Source organism: Pleuronectes platessa, chromosome 1 (genome assembly GCF_947347685.1).
Source record: "Pleuronectes platessa chromosome 1, fPlePla1.1, whole genome shotgun sequence".
NCBI classification, from domain to species: Eukaryota; Metazoa; Chordata; class Actinopteri; order Pleuronectiformes; family Pleuronectidae; genus Pleuronectes; species Pleuronectes platessa.
In genome coordinates, this window is record NC_070626.1 from 23,354,597 (window position 1) to 23,371,201 (window position 16,605).

Genomic DNA, 16,605 nt, shown 5'->3' on the forward strand with positions numbered 1-16,605 from the left:
ACTGCAACCATAGACTTTACATAAAGATGGATGACATATCAGCTCTCCAAAAGTGAAGCCAAGGTTTCTCATCGCCACCTGGTGGCTGCAGGAAGGAAGGGTACGCATACCCATACACCATTCTACGTATAGTGGGATTAAAACAAATCAAACAGGATTGGATGGGTATTAAATCACCATCATTTCTTAATTTGCGGTTTTTTGAGTGTTGAATGCACTGATTCTAAATCGCTTTGGTGACAACTTAAATGACATGTATGTAATGAAATGTGAATTTCAGTGGCTCTCTCTGCCACCACTTGAGAATCTGGAATAGGTAACCTTATTTGGTTATTTTCGTAAATAATGAATTCTCCTTCAGTTTTCTGCTTGTTAAAAAACAATTTATGTGTGGTGGTGGGGGGGCCAACAGCACATTTGCTGCCCCAGGACCCCTGTTTCGAGGTGGCTCCGGCCATGAGTGGTAACAGTGGGGCTGCATCACTGACAAACTCCTGCCCACAGATACTCCCCCTCCCGAGGCAGCTGCAGCCGAGGCGTGCAGCAGACTGAGTCCGGCCACAGAGCACCGAGCACCGGAGCGGAGACACACAGAGAGGAGGCTCGGGAAACTTAAGTAAAGCCCGCAATGGGGGACCAGCTGAACCGCAAGTGAGAGTAAAAAGGAAAACGAGGTCGCTGGTAGTTAATGCGTGAGAAGCACCGCACAGTTTAGCTCGCAACCTTCCTGCGGCGGTGAATTAAACCCGCATCTGCAAAAAAGAACCGTGAACGGGATCCACCTGAATACCTGCAGTGTGTCCTCGGGTGCGGACAGTGGTGACATTGAGAGACGCGTTGGGGGGACAGAGACACAGAGGAGAAGCGGAGGAGAAGGAGGAGGAGGCAGGGAACGGGACAGGAGAAAGTTTCCGGAGCTTGGCGCAGACACAGCGGCTGAATAATGCGGCTGACCCCGACGAAGTCCCTCTCATCGGCCGCCCTGCTGATCCTGCTGCTGGGTGTCCGGTGCTCCCACGGCAGTAAGTAAACACTCGCATGCTAGGTGGCTAGCTAACCCTGCTAATTCCCCTTTGACATTTGTGTTGCGGCTGATTTATCAAAGTCATCAACTGCTGAGGTTTCGCAACCTCCCTCCAATGTTTTGTTTAGTTTTATTTTGGAGCCGCAGATTTCTCCAAACTCCCCCGAGCTGCTTGACCCCTTCCTTGCCCCCTGCTCCTTTATGAACACCGTGTATTTAGTTTTCTTCTTCTTCTATTTTTAGTTTCCTTGTCCCCCGAGGAGGCGAACCAGTTCCTGAGCAGACACCGGAGAGCCAACCAAGTGTTCGAGGAGACGAAGCAGGGCCACTTGGAGAGGGAGTGCGTGGAGGAGAGGTGCACCAAGGAGGAGGCCAGGGAGGTGTTTGAGAACGACCCGGAGACTGTGAGTACTTCACTTCTTTATACAGCCAGAGGACTCTAGGCATCTAGGATGGTTCTAGATGCACACAGAGGGGGCAACTGTATGACCGACATCTATCCTGATTCAGTTAAGCCGCTTCAGACACGCCGGATAATCTCCTGACCTTCTCCAGATGGGCTGTCTGTGAGAACGCAAATATCTGAAGTGGCTTTCAGACATGCACTGAACTCCGGATAATCTCCTGACATTCTCCAGAGGGGCTGTCTGTGAGAACGCAAATCTCTGAAGCCGCTTTCAGACATGCACTGAACTCCGGATAATCTCCTGACATTCTCCAGAGGGGCTGTCTGTGAGAACGCAAATATCTGAAGTGGCTTTCAGACATGCACTGAACTCCGGATAATCTCCTGACATTCTCCAGAGGGGCTGTCTGTGAGAACGCAAATGTCTGAAGTGGCTTTCAGACATGCACTGAACTCCGGATAATCTCCTGACATTCTCCAGAGGGGCTGTCTATGAGAAAGCAAATCTCTGAAGCTGCTTTCAGGTGTGCACTGCACTCCGCAGTACCTCAGTATTTTCACCAGAGGAGATGCATGAGTGAACGCAAGGGTCTCAGTGAGACGCTCTGTAGTTTCAGTGGACTTCATCCACCTGACCTCCTGGTATATGTCTGTAGAAGTCCAGGAGAAGTAGATGTGTGAACACAGCAGATGACACACTCGTAGAAGACCTTGACAAAGATGTCAAGAGAGCTTCAAGTGATAAGAGTCAACGCCAGTGTCCAAGTGCTGTAAACAAAACTGTGAACCCCCGCAGCAGAATTGATGCGTTACATCCTGCCCCTGCCCGTTGCGCCACCCGTCACGTTAACACTTCGGCCATTCCTGTGTTGTTGTGAACACGTCTGAGTGAAGAATCTCCTGCTGAGTTGTTCCTTTGACAAAGGCCAGCTCCAGAGAAAGTAAAGACCCAATTGTGTTGGCATTCATTGAACAGATTTGGGAACTTGTTCCTTGTTCAAGGACATTGTGTACTTGAATGCCCCCCTGGCCCCACCTCTGGATCCGCCCCTGTGTGTAGCGTCAAAACAAGACTTAAATGTTTTGTCTTTTCAGTCAAGGTTGCATTTAGTTCCAACTGACCCAAAACAAACACATCATCACACCCCCCTCATCTCTGTAGGCACCAAAAAACTTAATTATTTGATCTTCAAATAACGGTTATCACTATTACAATATATAATGTAACTTCTGCCACTGTGTATTTGTCATTTACCATAAGGCTGCGAGGTTGGTTGGTTTCATATTGACGTTAAACTGATGAATGCAATGTGACACTAGACTAATGATTCATTGTCTGGGCTGGTGGTGTTCATGCTCCAATAAGTCCAGATCGCTGATAGCCATCATTGCACATAACATGTTCGTGTCAAGGACTTGGGATGTTGTTGTCGTCTCCTCTTAGTTTGTTTCTGTGACAGACGTTGAGTCAGTGTGACTAGGCTGGAATTTGTGAAAGTACAGTATAAGTGAAGACGCTGCTTTCCCTGTACATAGTCACTTATGTCTTCCATTCGCTAAAAGTGGCTCTGTCTGCTGGAGATCTGCTCGGCTTAGGTTCCTGCCAAAAATAGGAAACACCTGGATATCTCTTCTCCATCTCAACATCTGTAACGTCTGGACATGTCCACGACTACATGTCCTTACACACAAGGGCACATGAATGATGCAAACGAACCCCTCTGATTGGTCTCTTTAGGAGCTGATTAGCAGTTTCATTCAACTCCCACTAATGCACGTTGCCTCACCAATTTGCATTGGTGAGGCAATGCAATTGCCCCCCCTGTTTTTCTCATGTCCGTTTCACCAACAAACCAAATCCATCGCGCCTCGTGTGCTCAGGAATATTTACTGCCGATTAGTTTCCCTTCTGGTTTCAAGAATGCGCGAATCAGCCTCTGTCCATGTGAATACCTAAGCCTGCTTAATACTACTCGGGTTAATTATGCAAATCAGATCCAGAGATATAAATAACCCAGTGTGTCAGAAAACATGCTACAGCTTTTGAGCCAAGAGGTGTAAACATTCATTAGCTTAAGACCTTTCATTCTTAATTCTTAATTCTTAAAGCAGACGTCTGTGTGTGGTATGTTGCATGTGTCAGCGTGTGTGTGTTTTGTTAATCAACAGGATAAGTTATGGTGCAGACTCCTGCCCGAACATCTTCAGAATGTCATCTGTCAAGAAATATGAGCAACAAGTAAATTCTGGCAGTGCTAAATGTTTTTATTTTTGCATTTTGTCAGTTTAATTGCATGATTGATAAATCAGAGATTCGGAACAAGTTTAAACTGTGTGCACAGGGAGTGTTTGTTAGCATAGTGCCGGTGAAGCCTCTGCCGCTCTTTAATGGTCGCCTTTACTCACTTTAGACACTGCGAATGGTGGCAGAGAGCGAGTGAATGAGGCAATCCATGACTCAGATTATTCGTAAGATTATCCAAGTGCGGAGACATGGAAGCCGTCGGAGGGAGGATTAAACGTGGAGCAGAGCTGGGTTCAGGGGAAAAGGTGAAGCTAGGTGACGCTGGACGCACATCAGCCGTGTAGCAGCGATTGGACGCCTGTAGCTTTTCTACCATGTCGTGACAGAAAGCTGCAGTCTCATCCATAGCTGCATTATTCATTCTAAAAAACCTGTCTCTGACTCTGCATTTTCTTCTACTGCAGCTCTCCTACTGCAGATAGAGAGAGAGAGAGAGAGAGAGAGAGAGAAAGAGAGAGGTGTTCCCAGATACTGGCAACAAAAGCGATTACTCCAAGTTTCTGGACTCTCATCTGTTAACTGACTTTTCCAGAGGGACAGATAATCAATAATAAGGTTTCCCACCTGAGTATTACGCTTTCTAATCACCCAGAACTTTGTCTACTACTGTCACGAATCAGCAATCCCATTGGGGTTATAATCAGGCTTCATGTGTCTGGCTTTAGCACAACTTTCCTCCGATTGCTGATTCTTTTTTATACCTCAGCTTGCTGCATCTGGTTCCTACTGCAGCATAAGCTCCCTAAAGTCTCTTCCCTCTGTTCCTTCTCCCAAAATTTTGAAAACTGCTGCCAGGAGGAGAGAGGGATGCTACAACTATCCGGAATGCAGAGAATTCTCAGGAAGCCCCTGGCAAAAGGCCGCACCCATTAGAGAAAGAACACACACACACACAGATTACAGTAATCACTCTATAAGCTCTGTCTCGATATAACACACAGACACCTACAGCTTATGGACCAATGCCACACTTGAAATGAATGATTATTTGTGAATCGCTCTTGCCTGCTGTGAGTACGAGCACAGAGATCTGGTCGAAAACGAAAAACCAAATCCTGAGATTGTGTCAAGCATTAGCAGAAACATCCCTACTAGTTTTAAGCATCTGTTTGGATTATCATGCTCTGTTAAGATTCGTGTTTATGCACCTTATTAACTTTATCCGTCTCTTCTCCCTGATTTAGGACTACTTTTATCCAAAGTATTTAGGTAAGTTTTCATTTTGACACAAACCCTTCATCTCTACTCATAACAGCCAGATTTTCTGGTTATACTTTTGTAATCAGGTCATTCAATTTCTTCACTTTTTTCTCTCTCTAGCCTGCATGGACAAGTTTGGAGACTCGGAAAAGAAGAAACAGGATCTGGTCACGTGTGTCCACAGTAGGTTTTTTCCCACCATTACTTATCTGTCTGTCAACTTCACGTTAAGGCTGATTATAGAAGTTTATAGCTGCTGCTTTTTCCCCCCTCGCCATTCCCCTCTCATTTTTCACTGTGCAAGTATCACTACTTCCAGAGGGAGCTACCTAGATGTAGTGCAGGGTTGGGCTACACTGCAGTATCATTGCTCTGCAGTCACATGCCGGCACACACACTCTTACAAAAAGGGTAATGTAAGGAAGGATGATGAAAAGATGCTGGATTTTGTTTGCGTCATCTCCAGGTCACCTCCTGCGGTGTGTGTCTCTGACGTTGAAGGGATCGTACCATATGTGCGTGATCCCAGCAGGTCGCTATCGGTAGCATTGCAGCACTTTGTCACGGTGATGCCGCACATTGGTGAATGAGCAACACACCCCTCTCCACGTCACACACTCCCTCCCTCACGCTCTGGGTGACTGCACCAGCTCCTCCGTGAGCTGGCTCAGCGTGCGAGAGTGACGTGAATCAAACGTCGGTCGTGAGTGGAGCACAGGATTTCTGCTGCATCAGGATACAAGAGACCGGCACCGACCCGGCTTGGCTGCGATTGGCCGAGGAAGCAGGGAGAGGGGTGTGGTGGGGGGGTGTTGGTTCCGTGACTCAGCTGCAGCATCGTGGCACTTAAAGATACGGTGGTTCTTTTTTTTTGCTTCTTTTTTTGCTTATCATTCAGTACACCATCGTTCTCTCTCACTGCAAATCTCTGTCCCCCTGCACCTGTTTCAGTCAGAGGGGGACGGTAAACCAGTATCTGTTTAGTGGTGGGTTGTAAACCATTATCTATTTAGTGGTGGGTGGTAAACCAGTATCAAAAAGCAGATTCCACAAATACAAATTATTTGATTTTTTTTTTAGACCATGCTACCAACAAAAGTGTATTTATTTGTAGGCACAACAGAAAGAGTTTATTCTTACAATCCTTCCTGCATCTATCCCCTTTATCTGCTATCCCTACTTAGTTGCATCCATATTTTGTTTATTTCCATTTCACAATTATAGCGAATGACATTTGACATCAACAAATAAATTTAGATTTCTGCATCATTAAAATGAAATCTGATTATACAATTATACAAAAGTTTCATTGCTCTAGTTGTCGAGAGAACTTTCATTCACTGATTCTCAATATTGCTGTTTATGACTGTGAGAAGTTACATGACTCATCCTTTTGCTGAAAGCCGTGCATTTATTTGATGCCTTTGAAAATATACATTTTATTAATCATCAGTATCTTCTGCACTTTCTAAATGACATAACACAGTATCCATTCATTTGTGGTTGGTGTAAATTGGCAGTAAAATCTGGCAGAAATGCAGCTTTATACATCTGCTTCTTGTAATTGATGCTCATTTTCACTTAATCTTTTGTCTATATTTAGTAAGATAGATACAACATTGCATTGTATTGTCAGCCAATGGAAAATGATTTGCTTGCTAATGTGAACTCTCGCTCTCTTGATCCTCTCATTTCCCCCAAGCACTGTCCCTGTGTGTAACTCTCTCTTCCTGAGCTGCAGCTAACATGCCCGGACTTGTCGAGCACTCAAAACTCCTCTTCTAGGAAAAAGAAACTGAAGGGGGAGAGAAAAGATTTACACAAGCTCACTTACACAAGTTTGGCGAGAACTCAAGTGACACTATTTAACAGAAACAGGACAAACCTAAATGAAGAGATAGTTAAATACAGATACAAACATCCGTTTCTTCTTCAGTGCTGGAGGTCAGGTATGCTGGGAAGGACTGAACTAGGGCATCTCTGGCAGGAGAGCTTAGCCAGCATTAGGCTATTTATATTGACGTCCTGATATGCAGAACATCAGAGATGCCCTTCGTCTATCTGGTATCGCTTTACAATCACATGTACCGAGCGCATCCGGTTTGTACCAACCACAAAACAATGATGACACTTAATTCCTTGCATGTGTCTGTCTTTGTTTTTCCTTTCTCTTGAAGATATTCCAGACCAGTGCTCTCCCTCCCCGTGTAACGCCAGAGGTACGGTGCGCTGCGAGGACAAAAAGGGCGACTTCCTGTGTCACTGTTTTACAGGCTGGATGGGCGCCAGATGTGAGAAAGGTACCGTCATCCTTGACTTTGAAAAAGATAGAGAGAATATATAGCAGGAAAAAATTGCGTGCAAGAGAGGAGCAGAGGTTGAATTTTTGCCCCGTCATTCTGTGTCATGTCCAGCGTCACTGGGTAGATGTCAACACTGTGACCTTGGTTCTGACAGCCAATCCCTGCCCTGTCAACTGAGAGAAAGAGCTCTATCCCTCTCTCTTTTATTAGTCCTATATTATATTTCTCATCATTTTACATCTCAGTGGTGCTGGAATTTATTTACCTTTGCTAAACTCCATTTTAGTTTTTATTCTATTATAATTGCTGCAGCTGTTATTGTTGGAGTGAATATTTAGAAACCAAGTGCTGCTGCTGCTGCCGACACCGCTGTTATTAATGATGTGTGAATTGTGTGTCACATCAATATGAACTCTATGAACGGGAACTGTGGTCACAGAGTTCACATCAGAAACCCAGCGAGTCTCTGCAGAGAGTCAAAGCTAGTTACTCTGTGTGTAAATCTGTATCTCCTCTGAGAAAAAGTGAAATTCAGAGCAAAGGCTTTTCAAATATTAAGTGAATAAACGGATCAGGAAAACATCCAAAACTTAAAAACACACACACTCTGTGAGGGAGAAATATGTTTGTCTGATTTATGGAACGGCCATCATTCCTCACATTTCCACTCTGACTCATCCTGCCACCTTACCGTGAGAGGAAACCAAAGCAGATTCAGTCGAACTCAGTCCGAGCCTTTTCCACTTGACAACCGCACTGCTCCTAAAACACTCCGCCACAGTGTGTCAGTTACTTGTAAGCCGTTTTAACAAAGCACTAATTCATAGGATATTTATGTCGGCTCTTCAACCGGTCTCAAACTAACCATTCCGAATGTCAAATGTGAACTTTTACAACTGGTCTCGTTAAGTACATTGGGATCCTGAATTTGCCTGCTATGGGAAATCTCAACACACGCCTAACAACCTAATGCTGTGCACGGCCCATGATGATGTTTTTCCCTGCGCTCACGCTGACTGCACTACCATCCTATTCGCAGATGTCGACGAGTGCAGCAAGAGAAACGGAGGGTGTGATCACAAGTGCAACAACACTATGGGCAGTTACCGCTGCTCCTGTCACCAAGGATACATGTTGGTAGGACGCCAGATGTGTAATGGTAAGCCACAAACCACAGATGCACATAACCTAACAACTGTATTCATGTAGGTCCTGCAGAGTTTGCTTTGGAGATTTAACGACTTCAGTCTCTGAGTTATTTATTATTATTACCCTATAACTTTGGTTGTTAGTTCTAATACTTTTGTCGGTAGGTTTCTTTTTTTATTATACACACAAAGGATTAGATCATGTCTTTTCCAGCAGAGGGGTTGATGTTAAGGTCATCTTGGTTTTATTGAATCTCCATCAGTCTTGTGCAGCTGTGACCACAGTTTGTGTCTTTCAGATGTGAATGAGTGTGAGGACGCAGGTGTGTGTGGAACAGCGCGATGTGAGAATAAGGACGGCGGCTATGAGTGCTTGTGTGATCACGGCTATGTCTACGACAACGAAACCAAGACATGTGTTGGTAAGTGTACTCACACACACACACCACACACACACATTAGAAGAAAGTCACACACAGTTTGATGAAAAGTAAGTGAAGAGCAGCTTCAGGCTCAGCGGGAATTCGTGCAGCTGGGTTGCGAGGTCAGGAAAGGAATGCAGAGACATTTGCAGACACTGTTTAAGTAGGTAACAGGTCAATGTCTAGTGGGTTAAATTTGTTCAATGGCTGCAGCAGTACGGGTCAGAAATCTTCCCTCCTCCATGTTAATTAATTGGACATTGAGCAAACTCAAAAGTCAAAATATGTCAAATACATTTTACTCAAAAGATGGTTTCTGTTATTTGAGTTAGTTGTAATATCTCTGGTGTTTCTTGAAGTGTTTTGTTTTAATTAGTTATTTGATTCTATAAGAATAGGGTGAAAAACATCACTATTGACAGCTGACTCATGATTGGTCAAGCACAGGTATCAGCAGGGTCCATCCCCAATCAGCACTGCCAAGACTCTGGCAAATGTGAAAGATGGCAGAATTACTGGATAGAGGGAGGAAGTGGAGATGTTGTCCATCTTTTTATATAGTTGATGCTGATGTTGATGTTACAATCACATTCTTCTTATAATGGAGCTGGGTGTAATGAGGAGCTCAAACTATACAAATCTGTTCTTGTATATATCAAACAGGATAAATCCTTGTTCTCCACAGAATAAATAGTAGTAAACATTAAATGGCTCAGTCTGTATTTAAATACACAAGGAGGATTTGGTTTTCCCACGAAAAAGCCATGTATTTTTATTCAATAAGAAAACAGAAAGATAAAATTTATATTTTTCACTGACAACATGGAAAAGTCATCAGTCACTTCTGTGCCCTGTTGTGCTCGGCTGTGGAAACCAGACTTTTCATAACCTCCATGTCTCTCCTCAGAGAAATAACAGTAATTATAGACAAGGTCCTCATGGCCATGTAAGGTTGTACACGGAGTAGAGAGACACAACCCCGTCACTGTCAAAGACCACTTGGCTCGAGTGTTGTTTGCATTCCCTGATAAGACATTTTCTTTCATACATTCCTGTGATGTTTTTCTGATCCTAGTAGGTTCATGTTTTGACTAATTCCACCAATGAGGTGACTTTGTTAACTTACAGAACGGTCTGCTTCTCTGAAACTCTTTGTACCTCAGTATTCACTTTCATCTCTCCTTCTCTTTAATTTTTCTCCATCCTGCTCTGTCGCTCTTCAGATGTGGATGAGTGCTTGACAGGTGTGTGTGCAGGGGAGTGTCTGAACACTCCCGGGAGTTTCCGATGCTTCTGTGATGGTCGACAGGGCATGAAGCTTGGCCAGGACCTCAGGGGCTGTAAGGTGAAATACACTAACTGTTGTATATTGAGCAACCATTTCAGATTTCAGCTTCCACTCTAGTTGTAAAAGATCTATAAAACTATAAACAACTTTCATGATCTTTTATACAATTCGGAGAGGAAAGGTCTCAAAAAAAAACTGAGACATTTTCTCTTGCCCGCCATTGGCAGCACTGAAGGTAAAAATGTTTTTATGAGTGGATACCAGATTCTGGGAAAAGTCAAACTTAATGTCATTAAACACCTTGTTGTATCCTTTCCTATATTAAAAAGTCTTCAATTGAACTCGGTGAACCTGCAGAAACCTGTTGTATGAGTGAAAATGCAGCTTTGGGAAACTTGTGTGGTTCTCATGAACTGATCTCCAGTTTGTTGTTTGTCTGTTTTTTTCCTTTAGAATATAACTCCCTGTTTGTCGCCGTCTCTGAAGAGGAACTCTCGTTCTCTTTACCTGGGCCGCATGTTCAGTGGCGTGCCGGTGGTGAGGCTGAGATTCCGTCGGAGGATTCAAACTGGGTGAGAAAATAGTTCTGTGTTGATGCTCATCATCTTTTGACAAACATGTCTGACCTCTTCCACATTTATTCACGAGTTTCACTGAGTAGAAAGATTGAAAGGATCAAAAGACAATGATTGACCTTTTCCAGTTCCATGATTCTTGTTATTTAACTTAAACTAATAATGAACAATTTTTTTTTCCAGTAACGTTACTTTTTGCCAAATTTGTTTGGAAATGTGTCGCATTACTCTGGCAACAAATCATCCCAGTACTACAATTAGAAAAGTATTGACCTTGAAAATGTTTTCAAGTTCCTGCATGTTTGTTGATTTTAAAATGCCTAAGAAGATAAGGGGATTAACTTTCTCTCAGAAATATGCTCCCACTTGACTCTCTTTCACTTCCTTTCAAATTGTAGTTGAAAGAAAATGCTTCAGGCAAAACCTTTTATGAGTTTTTGTTAACCCTAACCCTAACCCTTTTTTTATAGAGTGTTTATGGTAAAGTGAAAATCTAGGGTTGAATAGTTCATCCCAGGTCTTAAAAGAAACATGTTTTTTTCCATACATAGACACCGTGAGAAATTGAATCAGCTATTTCAAAAAATATTTTCTAATATTAGCGGGAAGGAAAATACCACCCACATTATCAGAGTGGGTAGCAGATAAAACTATTTTTGTCACACATTATGTTTACTCTGTCATTTAAACTCACATGCTCATACCTAACCTCCCCTCAATCTCCACCTCTTCTCACAGCTTCTCAGCAGAATTCGACCTCCGTACCTACGATCCTGAGGGGGTGATTTTCTTTGCCGGTGGTCACCTGAACAGTTCCTGGATCGTGCTGGCAATGCATCGCGGGAAGCTGGAGCTGCAGCTTAAGTATGGCACAGTCAGCAGGGTGACCAGCACCGGACCAATCGTCAATGACGGCCAATGGAGAAAGGTTGGAGGCTTCAGCCATCGTGGAAAATTAAACGCTGTCTACAGGAGCTTCATTAGCGGATCCAAAGTTCCTCAAATGTCCTGTTTTGTCGTCAGATCTCCGTGGAGGAGCAGGGGCGGAGTCTGGTGATTAAGATCGACAGGGAGGCCGTCATGAAGATCGCAGTGAATGGTGATCTGTTTACACTGAAGAAAGGCATGCACGAACTCAACCTCACCGTGGGCGGAGTCCCATTCAGAGAGGATGGCCTCGTCAATCAGGTGTGTATTTGCATGTGCTCTTGTGTTTTCTTGAATTTGTACCGTACGTTTTTTACGTATTCCTCGATTGTGGTGCTCATTTCACAGGTGAACCCTCGTCTGGACGGCTGCATGAGGGAGTGGCGGTGGCTGACGGGCGAAGACTCCTCCATACAAGAGACCATTCGGTCCAACGACAACATGCAGTGCTTCAGCACAGAGAATCCTGGAGCTTATTACCCCGGCACAGGCTTCGCTCTCTTCAACATCAGCTATGGTACAGCGTGTGTGTTAGCGTGTTTGAAGCTTGCATAACTCAGTTTAATTACCTTCTTCCTGCAGCAGTTAGTCAATGTTTCATTTGTTTGGATCACTATAAGTTGATTTACATTACTGCCTACACTTTTGTAAACGATCTTGTTTGTCGACAAAGTTCATGACTTTCTGTTCTCACGTCAGAATCACAGAATCTGAGCCTCAAGTTGACCCTGCGTCCAACCGTCGCTATGGGCGTGCTGTTTGCACTTGTTTACCAGGACAGAGTCCCTCTCTCCATCGCTCTGGCCAACTATCATCCTGGCACGGATGAATGGAGAGATGTGAGTAGATGTGTGTGAAAATAGTTTGTATAAAAACTGTGTTTGTTTTGGAAACTTACCTTTTTTGTGTGTCTTCAGTTTGTTCTGGTGTCTACCGGTGATGCCATCATCGCCAGTTCTCCCGCTCCACTGTGTGACGGTGAGAGTCATGAAATCCAGGTGACGATCACAGGCAACCAGACGCTGCTGCTGGTCGATGGCCTGGCTGGAAGAAGTGAAGACACTGAAGTTCCTACCGACCTCTTCTCTCAATCCACCACCTTCCTAGGAGGCATCCCTGGTGAGGGCCCACATGTTTATGTGCACACTTTGCAGGATGTTATTCTAAAATAAATAGCAGTGGCATTCCATTCAGACAAGCAGGGCACAACGCGCTAATGCTCAGTTAGACAATACCGATGTGGAAGCCATATCTCTCCTTGTATCTGATCACACAACAGTGTCCTGTCCCATGAATGATCCTGCCTGTTCATAGGTCAAACTGCAGTTCAGGTTTTTAGTCAGTAAATAAATGCTCCAGCTCATCAAGACCCAAAACAGGCTCCTGCTCCAAATTTTGCCCCGATAGCAGAATTTCTCTCACATGTTGTGATCCAACATAAACACCCACTGTCAGATATAACTGTGACAATAGGATGATAAGTTTCAGAGAAGTCTCTTAATTTTGCACTTCTGTCACACACTGGTTTGTCTCATTTCTGTGAGGAACCTCTGCTGCTGAGTAGTTTGGATGAACCCAGAACAGTCTTACAAATGATCAGAACTTAGAATTCTACTTATTGAAATAGTAGATGTATCTCAAGCTGTTCTAAGTTATTTTATAGTAAGTGGAAATTAGGTTATTCATTAAAGGCACATTGAAAAACTAAAATGAACTTCAGACATTTTCTCCTACGTTATTGTTGGTTATTCTTGTATTTAACTTTAAATTTAGTCACAGCTTCCTTCGTTCTGCACAACTGTGAAATATTCCTCAAACTGGAAAGATAACATAATAAGGATTTTGTGGTTTTTGCCAAATTGTTATTCTGAAAAAAAACTGTCCCCACACTCGTTCTCATGTTGTTGTTTCATCCCTCAGACGACGTCCTGTTGGTTTCCACGCTGGTTTCAGCCCCCTATAGCGGCTGCATGGAGGTCAGCGTAAACAGACGGCCTCTGGACTTGGACCAGGCCATGCATAAGCACAACGACATCCGCTCACACTCCTGCCCCCTGCTGGACTCCCACCAGTGACCAGCGTGTCAGTCTGCCAAAACTGATCCATAAGCAGTTGATTGAGGCAATGGGGAGGATTTCCAATAGGTTTATAAAAGTTTTTGACCAGTGGGGGAGATCTTTTAGATTGGAATGTAAACAAAAAAAAAAACTAGACCAGGTATTGTGGTGCAGACTGAGCCTTAACCCAGGATCAGCCTGTCCCTCCACTGTGACAACACTGCTGCCTAGAGGTGTGTGCAGGGATTTTCACAGTATTGTCAATTAGTTGGGTTGTTAGTCAGCCGGTGGTCAACATCCGCTTCACTGAGCAGAAGATTTGGGAATAAATGCTGCACAACATTGCCTCAGAACTGCCCATGTATCACAACCTTGTCAGCCCACAGGAACATACAGGGTCTTATCTGTAACATGTTAACTGGTTGGTCTCGGGTCAGCCTATTGCGCCTGGCATCCTGTGCTCAAAATACAGATCTGACTGGAAATGACTCTTAGCTGCAGCATCTCAGCTGATAGAGCTGAGGTCATGTTGCTTACATCCAGTTCACCTGAGGCCCACGTTCACAAAGCTTCAAATAATCAAAGCCTCATGCAGAATCCGATGAAATAGGGGAAGAACACAGGCACCGAATAGAAAGTCAAGAAATCAGCTGAGAGAATGTGGAATAGGTACTCGGATCTAGTGTTTGGTGTATAATGTTTGAGTAGTCGATTATGGACTTAATAATTATTATCTGCTCCTTATAAGACAAATCTTGTCCTCTACCAGGCTTGATGTTATGCACAGCTTTGTGCTCTAGAGAAAGCCTTGCACATTGTTGCAGGTAGAAATGGACTGCGTCCTGAAGCCATTTTCTCAATCGAAGCAGCAATCCATGTCTGCCTGCAACCTTAAAAACCGACCACGTGCCTGCCAAGAACAACCAACCCAAACTTCTCGACAGGTCAACCGTTTCACAGGGGTGCAGTGCTGTGACACACAAACAGAGCAGTCAACACACTATGCATTTTGGAAGTATTACAGTCCGTTAAAGAACTTGTCCGACACCCTGAATCTCAATAATCAATCGATATAACTTCATCACGATGGCCCCTTCTTTCCCTAAGAACCCCCCCACACACACACACACACACACACACTCACAGTTGAAAACCTGCCACATACACGAGCGGCGGACTACAGATTAGTCTCAGAAGCACAGGGACACAGGAAGGGGCCCGCTCCATGAAGGAGAGAGAGCACTGCATCAATCGCACCACACAAGCTACTGAGGGTTAAGAGAAGAGTGCGCTGTAAAATACTGAATATGTAAATAATGTGACTGTACAATGCTTTATAGAAGACAGAAAACAAACACTACCTTATGCTCACTGAGGTTTTCTGCACATTTTAAGTTGATCCAAAGTTAAACCGTAATCCGAGTCGCTTCATTTCATCTGCTTCTTTAGAAAAAAAAGGGTTGAGCAACAAATCCATTCCCTTTTCATTTTTTTTTTTTGCATCAGAGCAATAGCCAGGGATCTAAGTACTGTCAATCATTAGGTACTCTGTTTTTAATTTAAATTTATAGGTGCTGAGCAAATCAAAACTCAATAAAGATAAAGAATGTCAGGAGCATTGTGATTGAGAAATACCAAAAGGGCTCCAGTGCTATTTGACTTCTCTCTATAATGTTTCATTTTCCAGTTTTCTGATGAATGACTGCCGGAACATAGAGCTTGATGTGTTATGTTTTTTTTTATAATATCTGTTGTTGTATATTGAACTTCTCTTTAGTTTTTCACTTTAACTGCCAGTATGTGTATGATGCTGAGAGAAGTCTGCCTTTTCAGTTTTAAAACTTCCCTCAACAGTGAAAAATCCTATTTAAAAACAAAACAAAAATAAAAGCAATCGTATGAAATGTGTTTTCCAACAATGGATTTGTATGCTATGTGGTTATGTTACAAGATAAACTTTCATTTCCTGCTCCTTGTGTGACATGTTGTTATTGTTCTAAAGGTTTAGCAGTATAGCCGTGAGTGGTAATGAGGGGGTAAAGGTAAATGTAGCGCAGCACTGAGTGATGCTGTTACACTGATGCTGAGTCAACTTCAGTAAACAAACACACAACATGTGGAAGGTGGATTTTTTTATTACGTTCAGACAGAGATAGACTTTCCATTTCCTCATCTGAAGACTTTGTGCTAACCTAGGCCTAACTTGCAGCTGGCGTGTAACTTCTCTAGAAAAACGAGTAGTGTAACTACAGTGGCCCAGAAGTGTCAAACAGGATGCACTGACGATAGAAGTGAGTCTGCAGTGTTGTGGCTTTTATATTTGTGATGTGACTTTTGCATTCTGATTGACACTCGTGGGCCACCATATCAATCTTCAAATTTCCTCTCCTGACTTTAAGCAGCTAAACAAATACACTTTTCCCCAAAAATATAATAAAGCCCTTACTCCATGTGTATTTCATACTTCATTGATTTCTTACAGGTGCCTTTTCTATACATAATCTATCTCGTGGCAACAGCTACAGCCGCCCATCCCACAGCCGTGAACATGCATCATAAATAATATATCCAGTGTATTAACTCTAAAGTGCACATTAAATGATTCACACAAACATAAGTAACATCATTTACTCTCCAGTTCACATTACAAGAAAGCCCTTTTATTTACTCTACGGTAGATAGTTTAGTGAGACAGTCCACACATACACCTGTAGAACAGAAACAAACTGTCAGATCACAGTTGATTTTATACAATCTCTTTATGTAATGTGTGAGCATCTGAACATCAGCTCTAGGGTTAAAGGAAATGAGTTAGACAGACTTTGTTAACCTTTGAACAGAATGAGGGGGGCTGTCTTTATGCTAAGCTAAGCTAAGATAAACAGCTGCTGGCTCATATTTACCTATAGATGTGTGAGTGGTATCAGTTTTCTCGATCTACAACCAAGTC

General features: G+C 43.4%; 1 protein-coding gene across 2 annotated transcripts; it reads left to right on the top strand.

Annotated features, from left to right (window-relative positions):
* Positions 1-517: 517 nt before the first annotated feature.
* On the top strand, positions 518-15,624 carry gas6 (growth arrest-specific 6). 2 transcript variants are annotated; one of them, XM_053421145.1, is made up of 15 exons: positions 518-1,022; positions 1,268-1,428; positions 4,920-4,944; positions 5,056-5,118; positions 7,113-7,235; positions 8,278-8,397; positions 8,686-8,808; positions 10,032-10,153; positions 10,550-10,668; positions 11,410-11,599; positions 11,695-11,859; positions 11,947-12,115; positions 12,298-12,437; positions 12,516-12,717; positions 13,519-15,624. In XM_053421145.1, the coding sequence occupies exons 1-15, from the start codon at positions 944-946 to the stop codon at positions 13,671-13,673; spliced, it is 1,956 nt and encodes a 651-aa protein (XP_053277120.1). In that variant the 5' UTR covers positions 518-943; the 3' UTR covers positions 13,674-15,624. The 2 variants fall into 2 exon arrangements, with proteins under 2 accessions (XP_053277120.1, XP_053277127.1); XM_053421152.1 differs by lacking the exons at positions 518-1,022; positions 1,268-1,428; positions 4,920-4,944; positions 5,056-5,118 and adding an exon at positions 6,656-6,999.
* The last annotated feature ends 981 nt before the right edge of the window (positions 15,625-16,605 follow it).

Excerpts from the sequence above, each read along its gene's own strand:
- gas6 (XM_053421145.1), top strand. The coding sequence starts at position 944 with ATGCGGCTGACCCCGACGAAGTCCCTCTCATCGGCCGCCCTGCTGATC. Across the intron at positions 8,398-8,685 it reads AGGACGCCAGATGTGTAATG|ATGTGAATGAGTGTGAGGAC; the intron begins GTAAGCCACAAA and ends TGTGTCTTTCAG. Across the intron at positions 8,809-10,031 it reads CGAAACCAAGACATGTGTTG|ATGTGGATGAGTGCTTGACA; the intron begins GTAAGTGTACTC and ends GTCGCTCTTCAG.